General features: G+C 35.8%; 1 protein-coding gene across 3 annotated transcripts in view; it reads left to right on the top strand.

Moving 5' to 3' along the window:
* LOC149775097 (Fanconi anemia group J protein homolog) overlaps window positions 1-16,424 on the top strand; it is a 240,562-nt gene that overhangs the window by 95,082 nt on the left and 129,056 nt on the right. For all 3 annotated transcript variants that reach the window (XM_089944188.1, XM_089944189.1, XM_089944190.1), the window contains exons 11-13: window positions 2,175-2,310; window positions 9,924-9,970; window positions 12,883-13,032. In XM_089944188.1, the coding sequence (XP_089800314.1) occupies window positions 2,175-2,310; window positions 9,924-9,970; window positions 12,883-13,032 (333 nt within the window). The remainder of the gene's footprint in view (window positions 1-2,174; window positions 2,311-9,923; window positions 9,971-12,882; window positions 13,033-16,424) is intronic.

Raw genomic sequence — 16,424 nt, forward strand, 5'->3', positions numbered from 1 at the left:
CTATTGGGGTCAACAGTCAAGTTTCAGAGCTCAAAACTGTGAACTGTTGTTGGACATTTATTCCTTCAGAAGCATTAGAATCAATCCCACATAATAAAACCACCCCATCCCACCCTTCAGTCGTTTTAGCTAACTAAACTTGAATATATTTACACATTAGGTCTTAAAATTTCTTATCACATGACTTTGGGACAGAACCATTTAAGTTGTAGGTTTTGAGGTGTTTGCTGTTGCAGCCAAGCTTTCTACTCTCTCTTTTAGCTGTACATTAGTTGACAAGGCCATGCTTATCAACATATATTTTAATTTGTTCAGTGATTATTTCATTTATTTTTCCCAGTGCTTTTTTAGAAATGACTTAATTGTGTTTTGGGAATCCCTTTTGACCCACAAAGCCAAATGGGTTACTTCCAAACTTGTGTGGCAGGGAACTAGTTTCCTGGTATCCTTCACTAGTAGAGGTTTCATTACACTGTCTACAGAAGCCCCAAGGTAATATCACTATACAGTTTATGTTTAAGATGCTAAAGGACAGTTTTCAATGAAAACAATTATCATGTTGGAATAGAAGTTTTTTATGGTTTAACAGAAACTCCTAATGTCCAATTTAGGCATTTTAATGTCTGTCAAAAGACAGTCCAGTCAGACATGTCTGGGATGTATGACAAATTCTTTAGACCTGCAGTCAATATGTCCAAATTAAATTAAACTAAATTGGCCACGTGTGTGATTTTGATTGTGAACAAACTACTTTTGAGAGAAATGTTTGAGTTTCTTCCTTTCCATAGTGAGTCCTCAGCACTTGAGGTATATTTCCACTTGTACTGATTTTTTGAAGATAAGCTGATAAAATAACACATGCATTCTTTTGATTTTTAGTCCTCAAAATATTTACTCAAGGACGCTAAAATTTAATATTAGAGTCATCTGACTGTTCACAGTGTTTTGTGTGATTCTTAGCTCTGTGTGTGTGTGTGTGTACATATCTGTGTGCATGTGTGTGTCAGAAAATAAATACAGAAGATGGATTTTACAGCTTTATGAATGTTCGAATCAATAAATATTTAAATTCTAAAATTTGATGTTTATTACAGTACTGCCAACATTACTAGAAAGATGTAATAATTGTGTGTTCCAAGCTTTTTTTCTCCTTCACCATTTTAATATGTGTGAGAATTTGCATTCACATGCTGGGACATGTCAACAATACATAGCGGAGACATGGCAACTACACCTTTCAGAGATATCAGGTCCACTTTGGCCTCTTGTTTTTAACATGCCAGGTTCTCTTTTCAGTTCACCTGTTTGTCTTGAACAGTATCATTATTGGATGTGATAAACCTGTTTTGCCATTGGCAGTAAAAGCAATGCCTACATATACCTCTGTATATGTAGAATAACATGCCAACCTGGTTCTTCATCACAGTACATGGCAACTTTATTCACTAGAGAAAATATCACCATGAGAATTTTAATTTTTTTTAAAAATGCCACCATTTGCTGAAATAAGCAATTTTTCATTAAGATTATGTAGTGAAGTTTGATGGTTTTATGATGTTAACATAATGAGTCATTTAAAAAGAATTATGAAAAAATACCTTCCAGATGATGTCACTTTTAACTCAAAACACTAGTGCAGTCATGTTTCCAAGTGACAATCGGCAGAACACTTAGATAAATGACTTTAGTACTTTCCTGTAGTTTAGGAAAATCTCATTATTGCAATGCCTGTATATTTCACATGGCCTTGCACGTATTTATAACGTTAAAAAAATACAGTATGCTGACAATTCATTGTGTGGGTAAGAAGTTTTGTTGTTTTGCAAATAATTTAGTTTGCATATTAGAAAGAGTTTATATTGTTGTATATATTCACTTATTAGACAAGTGCAACTGCAAACTGCTCAGTGTAATGTGCTGGCAGATCTGGGTCTGTACAGTATGATAGGAGTAATCAGTAGAACAAATAACATAGACCATGATCTGCCGGCACATTATGCTACAGCAGACCAGGATCTTTGTTGTTTGCGGTTTGACTCAACTTATATGTGAGTATAAATTGTTATCATTATTTGCTAGGCAGTTAAATTTTGGTCAGTTTCTAGCAACCATGAAATGTTACTGGTACCCCACAAAAATGATAGGTTTAAAGTAAAGTTTTGTTTTTTATTCAGATGGAGATAAACCTAAAAGATAACATCATGATCCTTGATGAGGCACATAACATTGAGGATGCAGCACGGGATGCAGCCAGTGAATCTATCTTCTCGGAGGACCTGGCTCAGACCATTCAAAATTTAAATGAACTTGGTATAACTCTTTTTATTGAGCTCAGTAGCTACCTACTTTCCTATTTTCCAGATTGTTTACAGTACTAGCTGATGTAGTTTTTTTTAGTTAATCCCCTTTATGCTCACTCCAAGATAAAACTCCGCAGTGGATGGATAAATACACAGAAATCACCACAACGACTCTGCTTGCATGTCTTGTGATTCTTCACCGCGTTGATGGCTGGTCAGCATTGCTGATGATATTAGAATAGCCAGTGTAATGAGGACCACTCATGGAATGATTGAGTCGTCAGAGTGATAGTTGGAAACCATTTCATGAATGGAATGATTGAGTGGTCAGAGTGATAGTTGGAAACCATTTCATGAATGGAATGATTGAGTGGTCAGAGTGATAGTTGGAAACCATTTCATGAATGGAGTGATTGAGTGGTCAGAGTGATAGTTGGAAACCATTTCATGAATGGAGTGATTGAGTGGTCAGAGTGATAGTTGGAAACCATTTCATGAATGGAGTGATTGAGTGGTCAGAGTGATAGTTGGAAACCATTTCATGAATGGAGTGATTGAGTGGTCAGAGTGATAGTTGGAAACCATTTCATGAATTAATCATCATTACATCAGTTTTATATCTGACAAAAGCGACCAAACATCACTTCAATGCATATGTGTTGATTGGCTTCTGTGTTTTATATTTCTGTTTAAAGTTATTGTTGATGTAAAAATGTATGTATATTCCCAATTCAATTTAAACAATATAGCCCAAAAAGTTTAAATCATGATGCGTAGAAAGTGGATCACACACACTTCTTGGAATTTGAAGTTTTTACTTTTTCAGTGAAATCTGAACAAACTTAATGAACCTTTCAGCTTCCCTTGAACAGTAAAAATGTATCCCATGGTTACAATGGAATGTAAAAATGTATCCCATGGTTACAATGGAATGTAAAAATGTATCCCATGGTTATAATGGAATGTAAAAATGTATCCCATGGTTACAGTGGAATAGTAGTCCTCTGAGATATGGACAGTTAAATTTCAAATGACAACCACAGCTATATAAAATCAAAACAAGAAGAAATGTGAACCATTTGCTTAGTCCTTAAGTAATTTCGATACACGCTGTCAATAACTGCATGTGTTCTCATAGTTATGCTTAGAGCATTCTAGATTCTGATGTACTACTGCATGGGACCAGCCTTTTAATTTTTAGGTGGGGGAGGGTCCATGGTATTTTTGTTCAGATCAGAATGTTTATTTTTTATTACAAGATAACAAAATTTTAAGTTAAAGGAGTTACAAGGTCGTTTTCTTGCACCAATCAGAGCAAGACAATGGTTTTTCAAGCATTTTAAAAAGAATTCTAATCATTTATCTCTTTCTCTTTCCCCCTCCCCATGTAGAAAATTGATTGATCTTCCCGTAAGAGAGACAGCACTGTTGGAAAATATTGACAAGAATTAGCATGAAACAAATGTGGGAAGTTGTGATTTATACTGCATAGAGCCATCTGGCCTGGAGCATTAAAAAAATCTAACGACCCCAGTTATATAATCCAGCAGTCAAAAGTGCACATTTTTTAATTGTCTGGAATTAAACTGAATCAGATTTATTGCTGAAATGAACAGTGATATGGCAAAATTGTTGATTCCAGGACTAATCCCTCTTTGTGATAGTTAATTTGCAAAAGATTTTCAGATATTCCAACAAAGGAGAAACACCTTGCATCATTAATTTTGGTTTGCTTTCTTGCATTTTCTTGTTTGGTATAAATTATATGACGTTCAAGACTACCAGATCTTAGTGTCCCATAATTTATCTTTTCTCATGTTAAATGAAATAAAACCAGTCTATTTGGTTTACATATTGATATAAAAGATGTGTGGCGATATAAGTTACTATACTTTGGATCATTGTCAATATCAAATTTTGTATTTGTTCATGTTTCTTATACAAAGAAATATATGAAATGCCTTGTACAGGGACAAACCATTGTTGGCAAAACAGCTTTTACAATTTAAGGCATGTGTGTGTGTGTGTGTGTCATGTGACGTGCAACCCAAAACCAACCCAACATGTATACTTTTCAATTCTGCCAATGAAAAAAGTTACAGTCCTAGATTGTTTTATGTAATTTAATCCAGTTTTAGGAAAATAAGTGCAGTCTTGTAGTCATGTGTCTGCAGTGACTTCATAAGGTTGAGCTATTTTTTGCCTGAAGCAGAATCAGCTGTGTCAAGTGGAGATGGGGAAATTGACTAAGCCTCTCCATGTTCTGTCCAGCCCCACATTGTTTCTTCATGCACTGTACTGTACTGTGCCTTCCTAGTCATGTAACCTCAGTTAAATGAATTGTATCTACTCATAAGAACTGCCCCAGTCAATTTAAAACTTTTAAGGAATTAAGAAAACCTAACAACCTTGCTACATTTATACTTGCTTGTATATAATCTAGGTCACTATGCCCATGTGAGAAAGCCATAGATCTCTGAAGTATCTGCTGTGATCTGATTTATTGTGGCATCGAAAAAAGTTATTTCTTCATTAGAAACAGTCTAAAATGAATGCTTTGTTGTAAACAGTCTAAAATGAATGCTTTGTTGTAAACAGTCTAAATGAATGCTTTGTTGTAAACAGTCTAAATTGAATGCTTTGTTGTAAACAGTCTAAAATGAATGCTTTGTTGTAAATAGTCTAAATGAATGCTTTGTTATAAACAGTCTGAAATGAATGCTTTGTTGTAAACAGTCTAAAATGAATGCTTTGTTGTAAACAGTCTGAAATGAATGCTTTGTTGTAAACAGTCTAAAATGAATGCTTTGTTGTTGGTTGGTTGGTTGGTTGTTGTGGGGTTTAACGCCATTTTTCAGCACACGATAGGCCATATATGGCGGCCAGTATTAATGGTGGAGGAAGAACCCGGGAAAACCCCGGAAAGAACCACCGACCCACGAGAAGCTACTGGCATGCTTTCTCACATATCTACATTGGCTGAATGAATGCTTTGTTGTAAACAGTCTAAAATGAATGCTTTGTTGTAAACAGTCTAAAATGAATGCTTTGTTGTAAACAGTATAATGAATGATTTGTTGTAAACAGTCTTTGTGTGCTTATTCTGGAGAAGATTTCCAGCATCAGTTGTACTTTCAAGTCATGTCTGCACAGATCTTGGTCCATTCTGATTTCCAGCATCAATTGTACTTTCAAGTCATGTCTGCACAGATCTTGGTCCATTCTGATTTCCAGCATTAATTGTACTTTCAAGTCATGTATGTACAGATCTTGGTCCATTTTGATTTCCAGCATCAGTTGTACTTTCAAGTCATGTCTGCACAGATCTTGATCCATTCTGATTTCCAGCATCAATTGTACTTTCAAGTCATGTCTACACAGATCTTGGTCCATTTTAATTTCCAGCATCAATTGTACTTTCAAGTCATGTCTGTATAGATCTTGGTCAGTTTGTACTTTCAAGTCATATCTGTACTGATCTTGGTCCATTTTGATTTCAAGCATCAGTTGTACTTTCAAGTCATGTCTGCACAGATCTTGGTCCATTTTGTTATGTCGAGTCATGTCATCTGCACAGATCTTGGTCTATTTTGATTTCCAGCATCAATTGTACTTTCAAGTCATGTTGTCTGCACAGATTTTGGTCATTTTCATTGCCAGCATCAATTGTACTTTCAAGTCATGTCTGCACAGATCTTGGTCCATTTTAATTTCCAGCATCAATTGTACTTTCAAGTCATGTATGTACAGATCTTGGTCCGTTTTGATTTCCAGCATCAATTGTACTTTCAAGTCATGTCTGCACAGATCTTGGTCCATTTTGTTATGTCGAGTCATGTCATCTGCACAGATCTTGGTCTGTTTTGATTTCCAGCATCAATTGTACTTTCAAGTCATGTCTGCACAGATCTTGGTCCATTTTAATTTCCAGCATCAGTTGTACTTTCAAGTCATGTCTGTACAGATCTTGGTCCATTTTGTTATCAGTATCATTTATACTTTCAAGTCATGTCTGCACAAATCTTGGTCCACTTTGTTTTCAGCTCACCTCAGAAATCTGAAGGAGAGTTATTGTAAGTCTCTGGTATCAGTGTTGGCATCATTGTTTGCACAAATAAAAGTTTACTCATGTGTACAGTCTTCCTGAGTCACTACCATTATTTCTTACTAGGCCACAGTTTGGGGGGTAGTTTCTTTGCACCTATCCTCTGGAGGGGGGACTAAGGGGCTAACTGTGTATGTGCATGTACATAGTTGTACGTTATTAAGTAATTTGTATTTAGCTCTTGGTTTTTATACTTTGTACTGTTATACCTGGAATGATTAATTGTTATGTATTGTGGAACAAATGTTGTCCATTTGATCTACATGTCACTTTTTACACGCTTGGAATATATGGATGTAACAGTATTCTACAGTTCTACTTGTCACATTTTACACACTTGGTATGTATGGATGTACATGTAGTAGTGTTTTACAGTGTATGGATGTAGCAGTGTTTTACTGTGTATGGATGTAGCAGTGTTTTACAGTTCTACATCACAATAGTGGCTGTATGGTGTCAGTTAAAAAGTTAAGTTTGAAAAATCTAAAAAAGGGAATAATTGCACAAAAACTTCAAGCACGATAAAATGAATGTAAACATGAAGTATAAGATAAATACAGAAGTAAAAGTTTTAAAAAATTCTGTTAAAGGTATTTAAATTAATGATATAGATAAATTCTTTAAAGGTATATAAATCAAAGATAGATATAACACTGGTATTCTGGCATAATGTAAAGAGACAAAAGAAAGAATACTACCCAAAACTGAATGTTTTGTTGATTAAATCCATTGATTTTTGATGACAGAAAGGTGGAATGTTTGAATTATTTGGACTACGACCAAGGTGTGGCTAGGTTTTCTAGCATTATGAAGAGGCTAATGAAAGAAAACCTTGAGTTGCCCAAAAACTGAATGCTTGTTGATGAAATCCAATGATTTGATGACAGAAGTCAGCATTTCCCTTTACGCAGATTTGTGCATCAGGGATGCATGCAGGAGAAAATTGACGCACACATTTTGTTGCTGTGCTTTTTTTATGCAAATGATTCAGATAATGAGATCAGGATTTATTTAATGTCCAATGCTTTGGATAAGGGATGGCATCGTGTATACTTCAAGCATAGACATAGACTGGTTCCCTTCTTTGTTTGCTCCCTGCGTTGCACACCTCTATTCATATTGTGGAGTGCAATGCAGGGAGCATCGAAACAGGGAACCAGACTAACATAGGCAATGTTATGACGGAGTAGCTTCCCCGAATCTTGCGAGCTCTCACGTTATTTCCATTAAGCTCAGTAAGATGTCTAGATGTTTAACCTCAATGCTTGTTGCAATAAAAAGTGATCTCCAGATTAAAACAGCATGCACTAAGAATCATTAGCAGAGAAAGTGAAAGAAGCAGAACACAAAAGACTAAATGTGGATCTAACTTTAATATAAAATGGAGGAAATAATTCCCTTGACTGGAATATGGCATATCCATTAGGATTACTGGTGTGACTTGTGATTGCAAAGACTGAAAAGGTGAATAATCCTTTCATGACAAGGTTTAAGAATTTTTAAAAATCTGCCCTCGTTTGCCACAACATATCATGAGAACACATTATGACCCAAGAAATTCTTTCACAACAAAGAAATCAATAAACTTGCTGAGACATTGCAGATGTTGGTTTTTAACTTGCTGCAATAAAAGAAAGATCTTAAGGTTCAAGTGTAACTTATTAGAAAGAAGATGAATCATTAGCCTCCTTGATTTTTGGATAAATGTGTTCTAGGACGAAGTACAATGAAACTGAAGATAGTAGGTATTTTATGACAGACATTAAATTAACTGCCATTTGGTTAAAAAGATTTATTTGGTTTTTTGTATTGACTTATATGTAATGTGTTGGTCTATAAAATTGCTTCAAAAAGAATATAAGGAGACTGTTAAAAGTACGACTTTAAACTAAAAGAAAAATGAACTAATAAAATTGTTCTTTGAATGGACAATGCATTTGTTTTTAATTGTGCATGTTGGCTTATTTGTATGTTTAGAGAGATAGAGAGAGAGAGAATGTTATGCAAGTTGCAATATCCTATTTCAAGCTGAAAAAGTACGGGTCAGATGAAAATTTGTCAGTACATTTTTGATCCCCACATTTTTTATTTGATCCCCAGTTCTGACACAAAGGTTTGTTTTTTTACCCCCAATTTTCCACCCCTGGGGGATACACTGCAGAAAGGAGGAAAATGGAAATTATTTGGATTTCATTTACTTTATGAGTGATTTGGTAAAAATTAACACTTCTGTAAATAATCACCCATGATCATCTAATCATATAATTGATAACTGCTCAGGTGGCATAGTGGTTAGAGCATCAGCCTTGGATGAGGGAGGTCATGTGTTTGATCCCTGGCCAAGTCATACCAAGACTTACAAAAATGGTACTAACAGTTGCCTCGCTTGGCGCTCAGCATTAAGAGGTTAGTGTTAGAGCTGGTTGGCCTGGTGTCAGGATAATGTAACTGTGTGGGACATCATGCTACATGTCTGCAACATGATTACCCAGTGCTAGGCAGCACTATAAATTGCCACTCTAGTGATATGACTGAAAAATTGTTATAACTACATTAAAAATCCAAATCACACACACACATAAATCTCAGCAGAGTATCAGGTCATGCTTCCATATAAAATTAAATGTCATTGAAAGCTTGGTTCAGATTTTGCATTGGTATAAATTTTAAAATAAGCTATTTCAGGGATTGTATAGAGATAGCGATCATTCCGTTGTGTAACGGTTTTACAGATGTACTAAAATTGACTTGAGATATGTTACTAAAGTAGCGCTTTATTTTAAAGACAGGATGAGGACAATGATTTAAATACTGATGTAATTACTTTCACTGATCAGGGGCCCTGAGTGGCCAAGTTGTCTAAAGCGCTCTTTGTTACGGATCACTGCCATCTCACCTCTGCCTGCGTGGGTTTGAGTCTCAGATTCAACCAATGTGGGAATGTGAGAAAGCTTGCCAGTAGCTTCTCATGGGTTGGTGGTTCTTTACAGGGTTTTCCCAGGTTCTTCCTCCAACATTAATACTGCCGCCATGTATAGCCTATCTTGTGCTTAAAAATGGCGTTAAATCCCACAACAACAACAATAACTTTCACTGATCAGATTTAATATTTTTGTATCTAAAATGTTTAACTAACTCGGAGAGCTTTAGAATGCCCTGTGCTTTATTTATCACCTTGTCATGCTTAATTTCATTGGTTATTGCAATGTGAAGAGGTCAAATCAGATACAATTCTTAAGGTTGCAGGTTGCATGAGCAAGAACAGTTCCTTATTACTAATTATGCATGTTAATTAAAATGCTTATTTTTAACATGACTGCCTACATGTACACGGGCCACACAGTGTGAAGTAGGAGCTCATGTGAACTGTGGGCTCCAGTTTGGACACTTCTGCTTTATACGGTAAGTGATTAAAGGAAACGGCCACTGGAAAGTTTTTTCCGTTTTAATGGATGAACTCCAACATTCTTTTGAAACTCCTTTGCCTGTATTTTATATGTTTGTCATTTTCTTTTCAGTTGAAAACCATATTAGCTTTCCTGAGCATCTTGAGTTGAAAAACATGGTAAGCAAAAGTAAAGTAAGAAATAAAACTGAGGTTCAGAGTACACATTGTACTTTGTTTTGGGCTTGTAAACTTTAACAAAATAGGTCAAGAGTACAGGGTAAAAATATATTGTTGTGCACCATAAGTATGCAATATAAGAGCAATTGTGAATGAATATTTTTAGGTTACTGCATTTGTATGGGAAACTATGAACAAATTTTTTGTGAGTAATACTGCATGACTTTGGTAAATATGTTTTACAAGGTGGGTAATATTATTTTGTTGCCACCTCTCAGATAGTGTGTAACCATGTGAAACGTTTTCCATTTTAAACTCGTTGTCACTGAGCATTTCTTGATTGGCTGAAAATTCAGGCACTGATCATGCATGGAAGTCTGTCGCTAAGGTCATCGGCAAGACTGCATAAAAATCAATGGCCAATGCCCTGACAACCTTGGGTAACTTAGATGAGAAACCTCTTTATGCTCTGTGTCACTCATCATTCTGTGGCTTGGCTGCACCATTTGCGTCACTGTTACTATATGGTGATAAAATAGAGAAGGCTGGAAGTACAATAGCTGACTCTGCCTTGTGTTGCCTCCTGTACTTATGCTTAGGATGAATCAGTTTCAGCCTCATTGGAGACTGCTCCGGCGGCCTAATGGTTAGAGCGTCCGCCTCGGAAGCAGGAGGTCATGGGTTCGATCCCCAGCCGAGTCATACCAAAGACTAACAAAAATGGTACTAACAGCTGCCTTGCTAGGTGCTCAGCATTAAGAGGTTAGTGTCTTAATGCTGACTGGTCGGCCTGGTGTCAGGATAATGTGACTGGATGGGACATCATGCTACATGTCTGCAGCATGATGCCCCAGTGCTAGACATTACTATAAACTGTCACACTGCAGACATCCTAGCGATATGACTGAAAAATTGTTAAAGCTACGTTAAAAATCATACTCACACACTCAGCCTCAGTGGAGAGATTATAGTTGGCAGAGAGATAAGAGACCAAATAAATTTCCAATTTCAGGCAGCACTGGGGTTGTCAGTTTTGGAGGCAATTCAATAAAGGGACAAGAAGTGAAGTTTATCTTTTGCCTCCTAACAAACATTGTTGACCTGTAGATAGTTATGGGTTGGAGCAAGACTCCTCCATATTCACCAGTATTATTGGATCAAACTATTTTCACAAAGCGAATGGTTGATCCAAAATGTTTTAGAGGGGCTTTGGATTTCACTTGTATACCACAGTTCTTTGGTTTGCATACCAAGGAAAACTATACTATTTTCATATTAATTGACAGTGTCGTTACTCCGTTCTGGTCATCTTTATTAACAGTGGTTGTGGTAAAGGGAGACGACTTTTAAAAATGCATGGTAAGTTCAATTTGAACTCAACTTACAGGTGTGTATAAATTGTAATCAGGAGCTCTCTTGTGTTCCTTTTGGGTCATCTAGGCTTTTTAGTGAACTGGGAAAAGTTGGATCTCAATCCATTGTAGGATTTTGTCCTCCAGGGCATGGGATTTCTGACTAATGACTAATCTCAGTATTGTTTATCTCACTCATGGAGTTAATTTCCAGCTGGAAATTGTTGTAGGAGTCAGTTCCAGGCTTCCACTCCATCACTTCAGCCATCATACCAGAGGAGATATTTGTCACACAATGGTCCCCCTCTTGAACGGCCCCCATGACAGGCTTTATACGGCCAGAATCATAAGGCAACAACGAGTTTGTGTTCAAAAGTACCTTCCAAGAAAGCCACCCTCTGTTGTGGCCAGCAGCTGGCATATTAGTGCAAAAGCTGTCAAACTAGAGCCACATGAAGAGCCAGATAATGATTGTATGATTGATAGACATCTCATTAATATTTGTTGAATTCTCAAACTCCACACAATGACATTTTTCCCAACATGCCAATAAAGAAACTTTAGTCGATACAACAAGGTAAGTAATCCAGTTATCCTTACTGCTGTGTATTCTTAAGATGTTAGGTTTTGTCACTAATGGCATCTTACACACAGGTCACCCACTTATGGCATCATACACACATCACACACTAATGGCATCATACACACAGGTCACTCACTAATGGCATCATACACATAGGTCACACACTAATGGCATCAGACACAGCATCATACACACACAGGTCACCCACTAATGGCATCATACACACAGGTCACCCACTAATGGCATCATACAGTTCACCCACTAATAGCATCATACACACAGGTCACCCGCTAATGGCATCATACACACAGGTGACCCACTAATAGCATCATACACACAGGTCACCCACTAATAGCATCATACACACAGGTCACTCACTAATGGCATCATACACAGGTCACCCACTAATGGCATCATACACACAGGTGACCCACTAATAGCATACACACAGGTCACCCACTAATGGTATCATACACACAGGTGACCCACTAATAGCATACACACAGGTCACCCACTAATGGCATCAGACACACAGGTCACCCACTAATGGCATCATACACAAATGTCACCCACTAATGGCATCATACACAAATGTCACCCACTAATGGCATCATACACTCAGTTCACCTGTTATAGAAAGTGATGTGTTGATATGGCTTCATATAATGGCACTTATTAAAACAAACATGTTGGGGGCAGAATTTAAAGTACAAGAAATTATGCTGACAGTATAAATCCACTTGGATGAAAAATCGTGTGATTGATAAATGTTACAAAAATTGCCACTACTCATTTATCACGTTCATATATTTTACCAAATGATAAAGTATTTGGCATTTATTTCGTATTAATTTTTAAGACACTTTACATGATCCTCTTTATTGGCACTACCTACTGATTCAGTCATCCACGCTGTTAAAACCATGTACATCTATTTACAAGCATTGTAGTTAATGTACTAAATCTGAAATTTCCAGTGTGAGAGACTTCACCACTTCCTTGATGAGAATTCTTCACACATGGAACAAAAGGACTATGACCAGGCATACAAGTGTTGGTCAGGATTTGACATCGTAGCCAGACTGAGCAGTATACAGCTGGGACCTAATGACTTTCCGAGATACCAGGTTTGTCTAATTAAGGGCAAGAATTTGCTAAACAGCTTCATTGTTAAGTAATGCCTGATGAGGAAAACTTTGTCAAAATTTACTTCCTTAAAAATAAAAATAAAACTGATTTATCTGACTAAATATTACAAATCAATAAAGTATTAATTTTATTATACTGTTAATAAAAAATCATACAAGAATATTTCTTACGTTTGCATGGTTTTAATCTCCAGAAGGTTGTAATGCTGGACATTTCTACTGGTATCATTTACTAAATGTTCTTTTTAAAACCTGTAACATTAACAGAATTGTTTGTCTTTGCAGTGTGAATTGCATAAATATGCAAAGAAATCTGATTGGCAGTTAAATATGGAAAGAAACCTAAGCATTATTTTTTTTATTTCCCCAGGACATAATGTACATTGAATCTAGTTAAAAAAGACTTTGTTTTAGATGATGACCAGTCTTATGTAGTACTAGTTTTATGGATAATGTCATTTTTTGTAAGATGCATCTTTTGCTGTAAAGCAGAAATAGATTGTGTTTCAGATAATGTTAATAGTAGCACAGCTTAAATATCAAACTTTTACTATGGAAGAAAATGAAAGTTTGTTCTAGTTACTGTATTGTTTACCTCGAAGTAGTAGTGTGGCAATTAATAAAAATAATAGATGATTGTTGGAAAAGTTAAACAAGAAAAGCATTTGATTTTGAATATTAATGTTTTGTGAAATTATTTTACATTTTTGATTTCAATGTTTCAGTGCATCGTAACCCAACTAGTTATTTTGCTCAGTGCTAGACCATTTCAGACATCCACGTACAGCTAATTACAGTTTTTGTAACATAACCTGGTTATAGGGATGATTCTGTGATGAATTCAAGGACACAGTGCAACATTCCAAGTAGATGAAAATTAGATTTTCATTGAAATTATATTAAAGACTAAAATCAGTGCTTCATTAATCTGTAATTTTTTGGTGATTCTTTTCACCAGTAGTCATTTTAATTGGACTGCAAGTACACAAGTCTTTGGCCATTTTCATCACCAGTGGTCATTTTAATTGGACTGCAAGTACACAAGTCTTTCGCCATTTTCATCACCAGTGGTCATTTTAATTGGACTGCAAGTACACAAGTCTTCGGCCATTTTCATCACCAGTGGTCATTTTGATTTTTTTTTTCTAGTGTGAGTAGGATGACATTATTTATTTTTTATTATTTTTATTTATTATTTATTTTGTGGAGAAATGAATTCCTATTTAAGTTTGAAAGAACAGAATTATTTTTTAACATTAATATTCTTTGTGATAATACATGAGTGTCATTTAATAGATGAGAGTGTTACTGAGTTGAATTGTTTTTCCTCTCAGCATTTTGCCTTACATATGAGAATCATCGCAATCCTATCAATTTTGTGGGGAGAAAATCTTTTCTTTGCTCAAAATTTGTAAATGTCTTTTTTTCATTACCTTTCACATCATTGGCCCAAGTATTCAGACAGACTGTTGCAAGTTTGTTCTGGACGAAATTGGGACACACCCCCCCCCCCCCCAATCCCTGACAAAAAGATACTGCAGACACTGAAATGGCACACTTGGTTGACACCAGTATCACCTGCCCCTTGCAAAGACCTTGAATGTAGACAATTACAGTGAAACCAAAATTAGAACATGATTTGGATTTCATATTAGTGACATTACAAAATAATGCTTGCTTGGCACTCAGCATTAAGAGGTTAATGTTAGGACTGGTTGGCCTGGTGTCGGGATAATGTGACTGGTTGGGACATCATGCTATGTGTTTGCAGCATGGTGCCCCAGTGCTAGACATCACTATAAACTGTCACACTGCAGACATCTTAGCGATATGACTGAAACATTGTTAAAGCAACGTTAAAAATCCAAATCACACACGCACACACACAAAATAATGAGACTGTGTGGGACATCATGCTACATGTCTGCGGCATGAAGCCCCAGTACTAGACATCACTTTAAACTAAACTGCCACACTGCAGATATAGTAGCGATATGGCTGAAAAACTGTTTAAGCTATGTTAAAAGTCCAGATCACAAACACACACACACACAAAATATTTCACAATTGTTTCTGTGAACTATGTATAAAAATAGAATTATGTCACTTATATTGATATGATGCATGCTAGATTTTGTAGCTTAATATAATGAATGCTATATTTTTGTTACTGTCATTGAAACATTGGTTACCATGAATTGTTTTGTAATTCTTCTATTATAATCATTAGAAGCCATGTCGATAGTATCTAAGGAAACCACCATCATAGTATCTAAGGAAACCACATTAAAAGTAGCTAAGGAAGCCACAAATGTGGTTTGTATGACAACAATCTGTTTACTTACAGTAAAGAAAAAATGGCTGTTGTCCAGTATCTTGAAGAAGTAAAAATAAGGATAGATTTTTTTTTTCTGAAATTATTTTCTTCTTTTTTTCAACAAAAGAACAGTTTTTTTTATAAATGTATATGCATTAATAGCTTTATTTCTACCAATCTATATATATAACACAATCCATAACTGTCAACCACATTATATGCCATTTTGAGGTAAGAGTTGGGTTATATATGAGATATCATCAAGATTGAAAATGAATGAGATCCATAAATTAATCTAGGAATCTATCTTTCCATATTGCATTATTTCTGAACCAGTTTTGGTCAAACTTGGATTGTATACCTATATCGTCAAGATCTTGGATGCATTTGATAATGAGTGAAATGCACACCTATTGGGGTGGTCTTGCATCTGATTGGTTGAGCCTGTTTCCACTCAGGGAGATATATTTTGAACTGATTTTTATCAGTTTGAATCCTGAACTTTTATCAGCAAGATGTTGGGTGGATTGGTTTAGTTCAGTTCAATTTCAAGCAAGATGGCTGTATCATGCAGAAGTTTGTACAAAGGAAGAAAAGAATGATATTATGTTGAATAAAATTTCATGAATGAAAGAAGGTTGCTCTGGTCTTATTTTACACAAGGTGAAAAGGTAATATCCATGAGTTTGTGTAAGCTTTTGTAAAACATGTCCTTTGAATCATCTGTTAATTTTGGGGGTGCTCACCAGATAATAAGTACTTTTGAGAGAGTGACCTATGTAAGGTGAAGTAGTTCGCATTTAAAACATGCACAGTGGAGAGAATGTTGGCATACCTCTATGCTACATTAATGTAATGTGGATGATATTTCTTTTGGATATTGTACTTTTGGAAATTTTACATGATTTAAGCACACTGCTAACTAAAATGACTGCTCCCTTGTGTTAAAAAATCAGCCTGAATTAGTCTAAAGTACACTATACATAGTAGCTATTAAAATACGGAAAATGAATTTTGCCAGACTAGACAATACCAGCTGCTGAAAGTGCAATGA

Source organism: Sinohyriopsis cumingii, chromosome 19 (genome assembly GCF_028554795.1).
Source record: "Sinohyriopsis cumingii isolate HCF-2022 chromosome 19, ASM2855479v2, whole genome shotgun sequence".
Lineage (NCBI taxonomy): Eukaryota > Metazoa > Mollusca > Bivalvia > Unionida > Unionidae > Sinohyriopsis > Sinohyriopsis cumingii.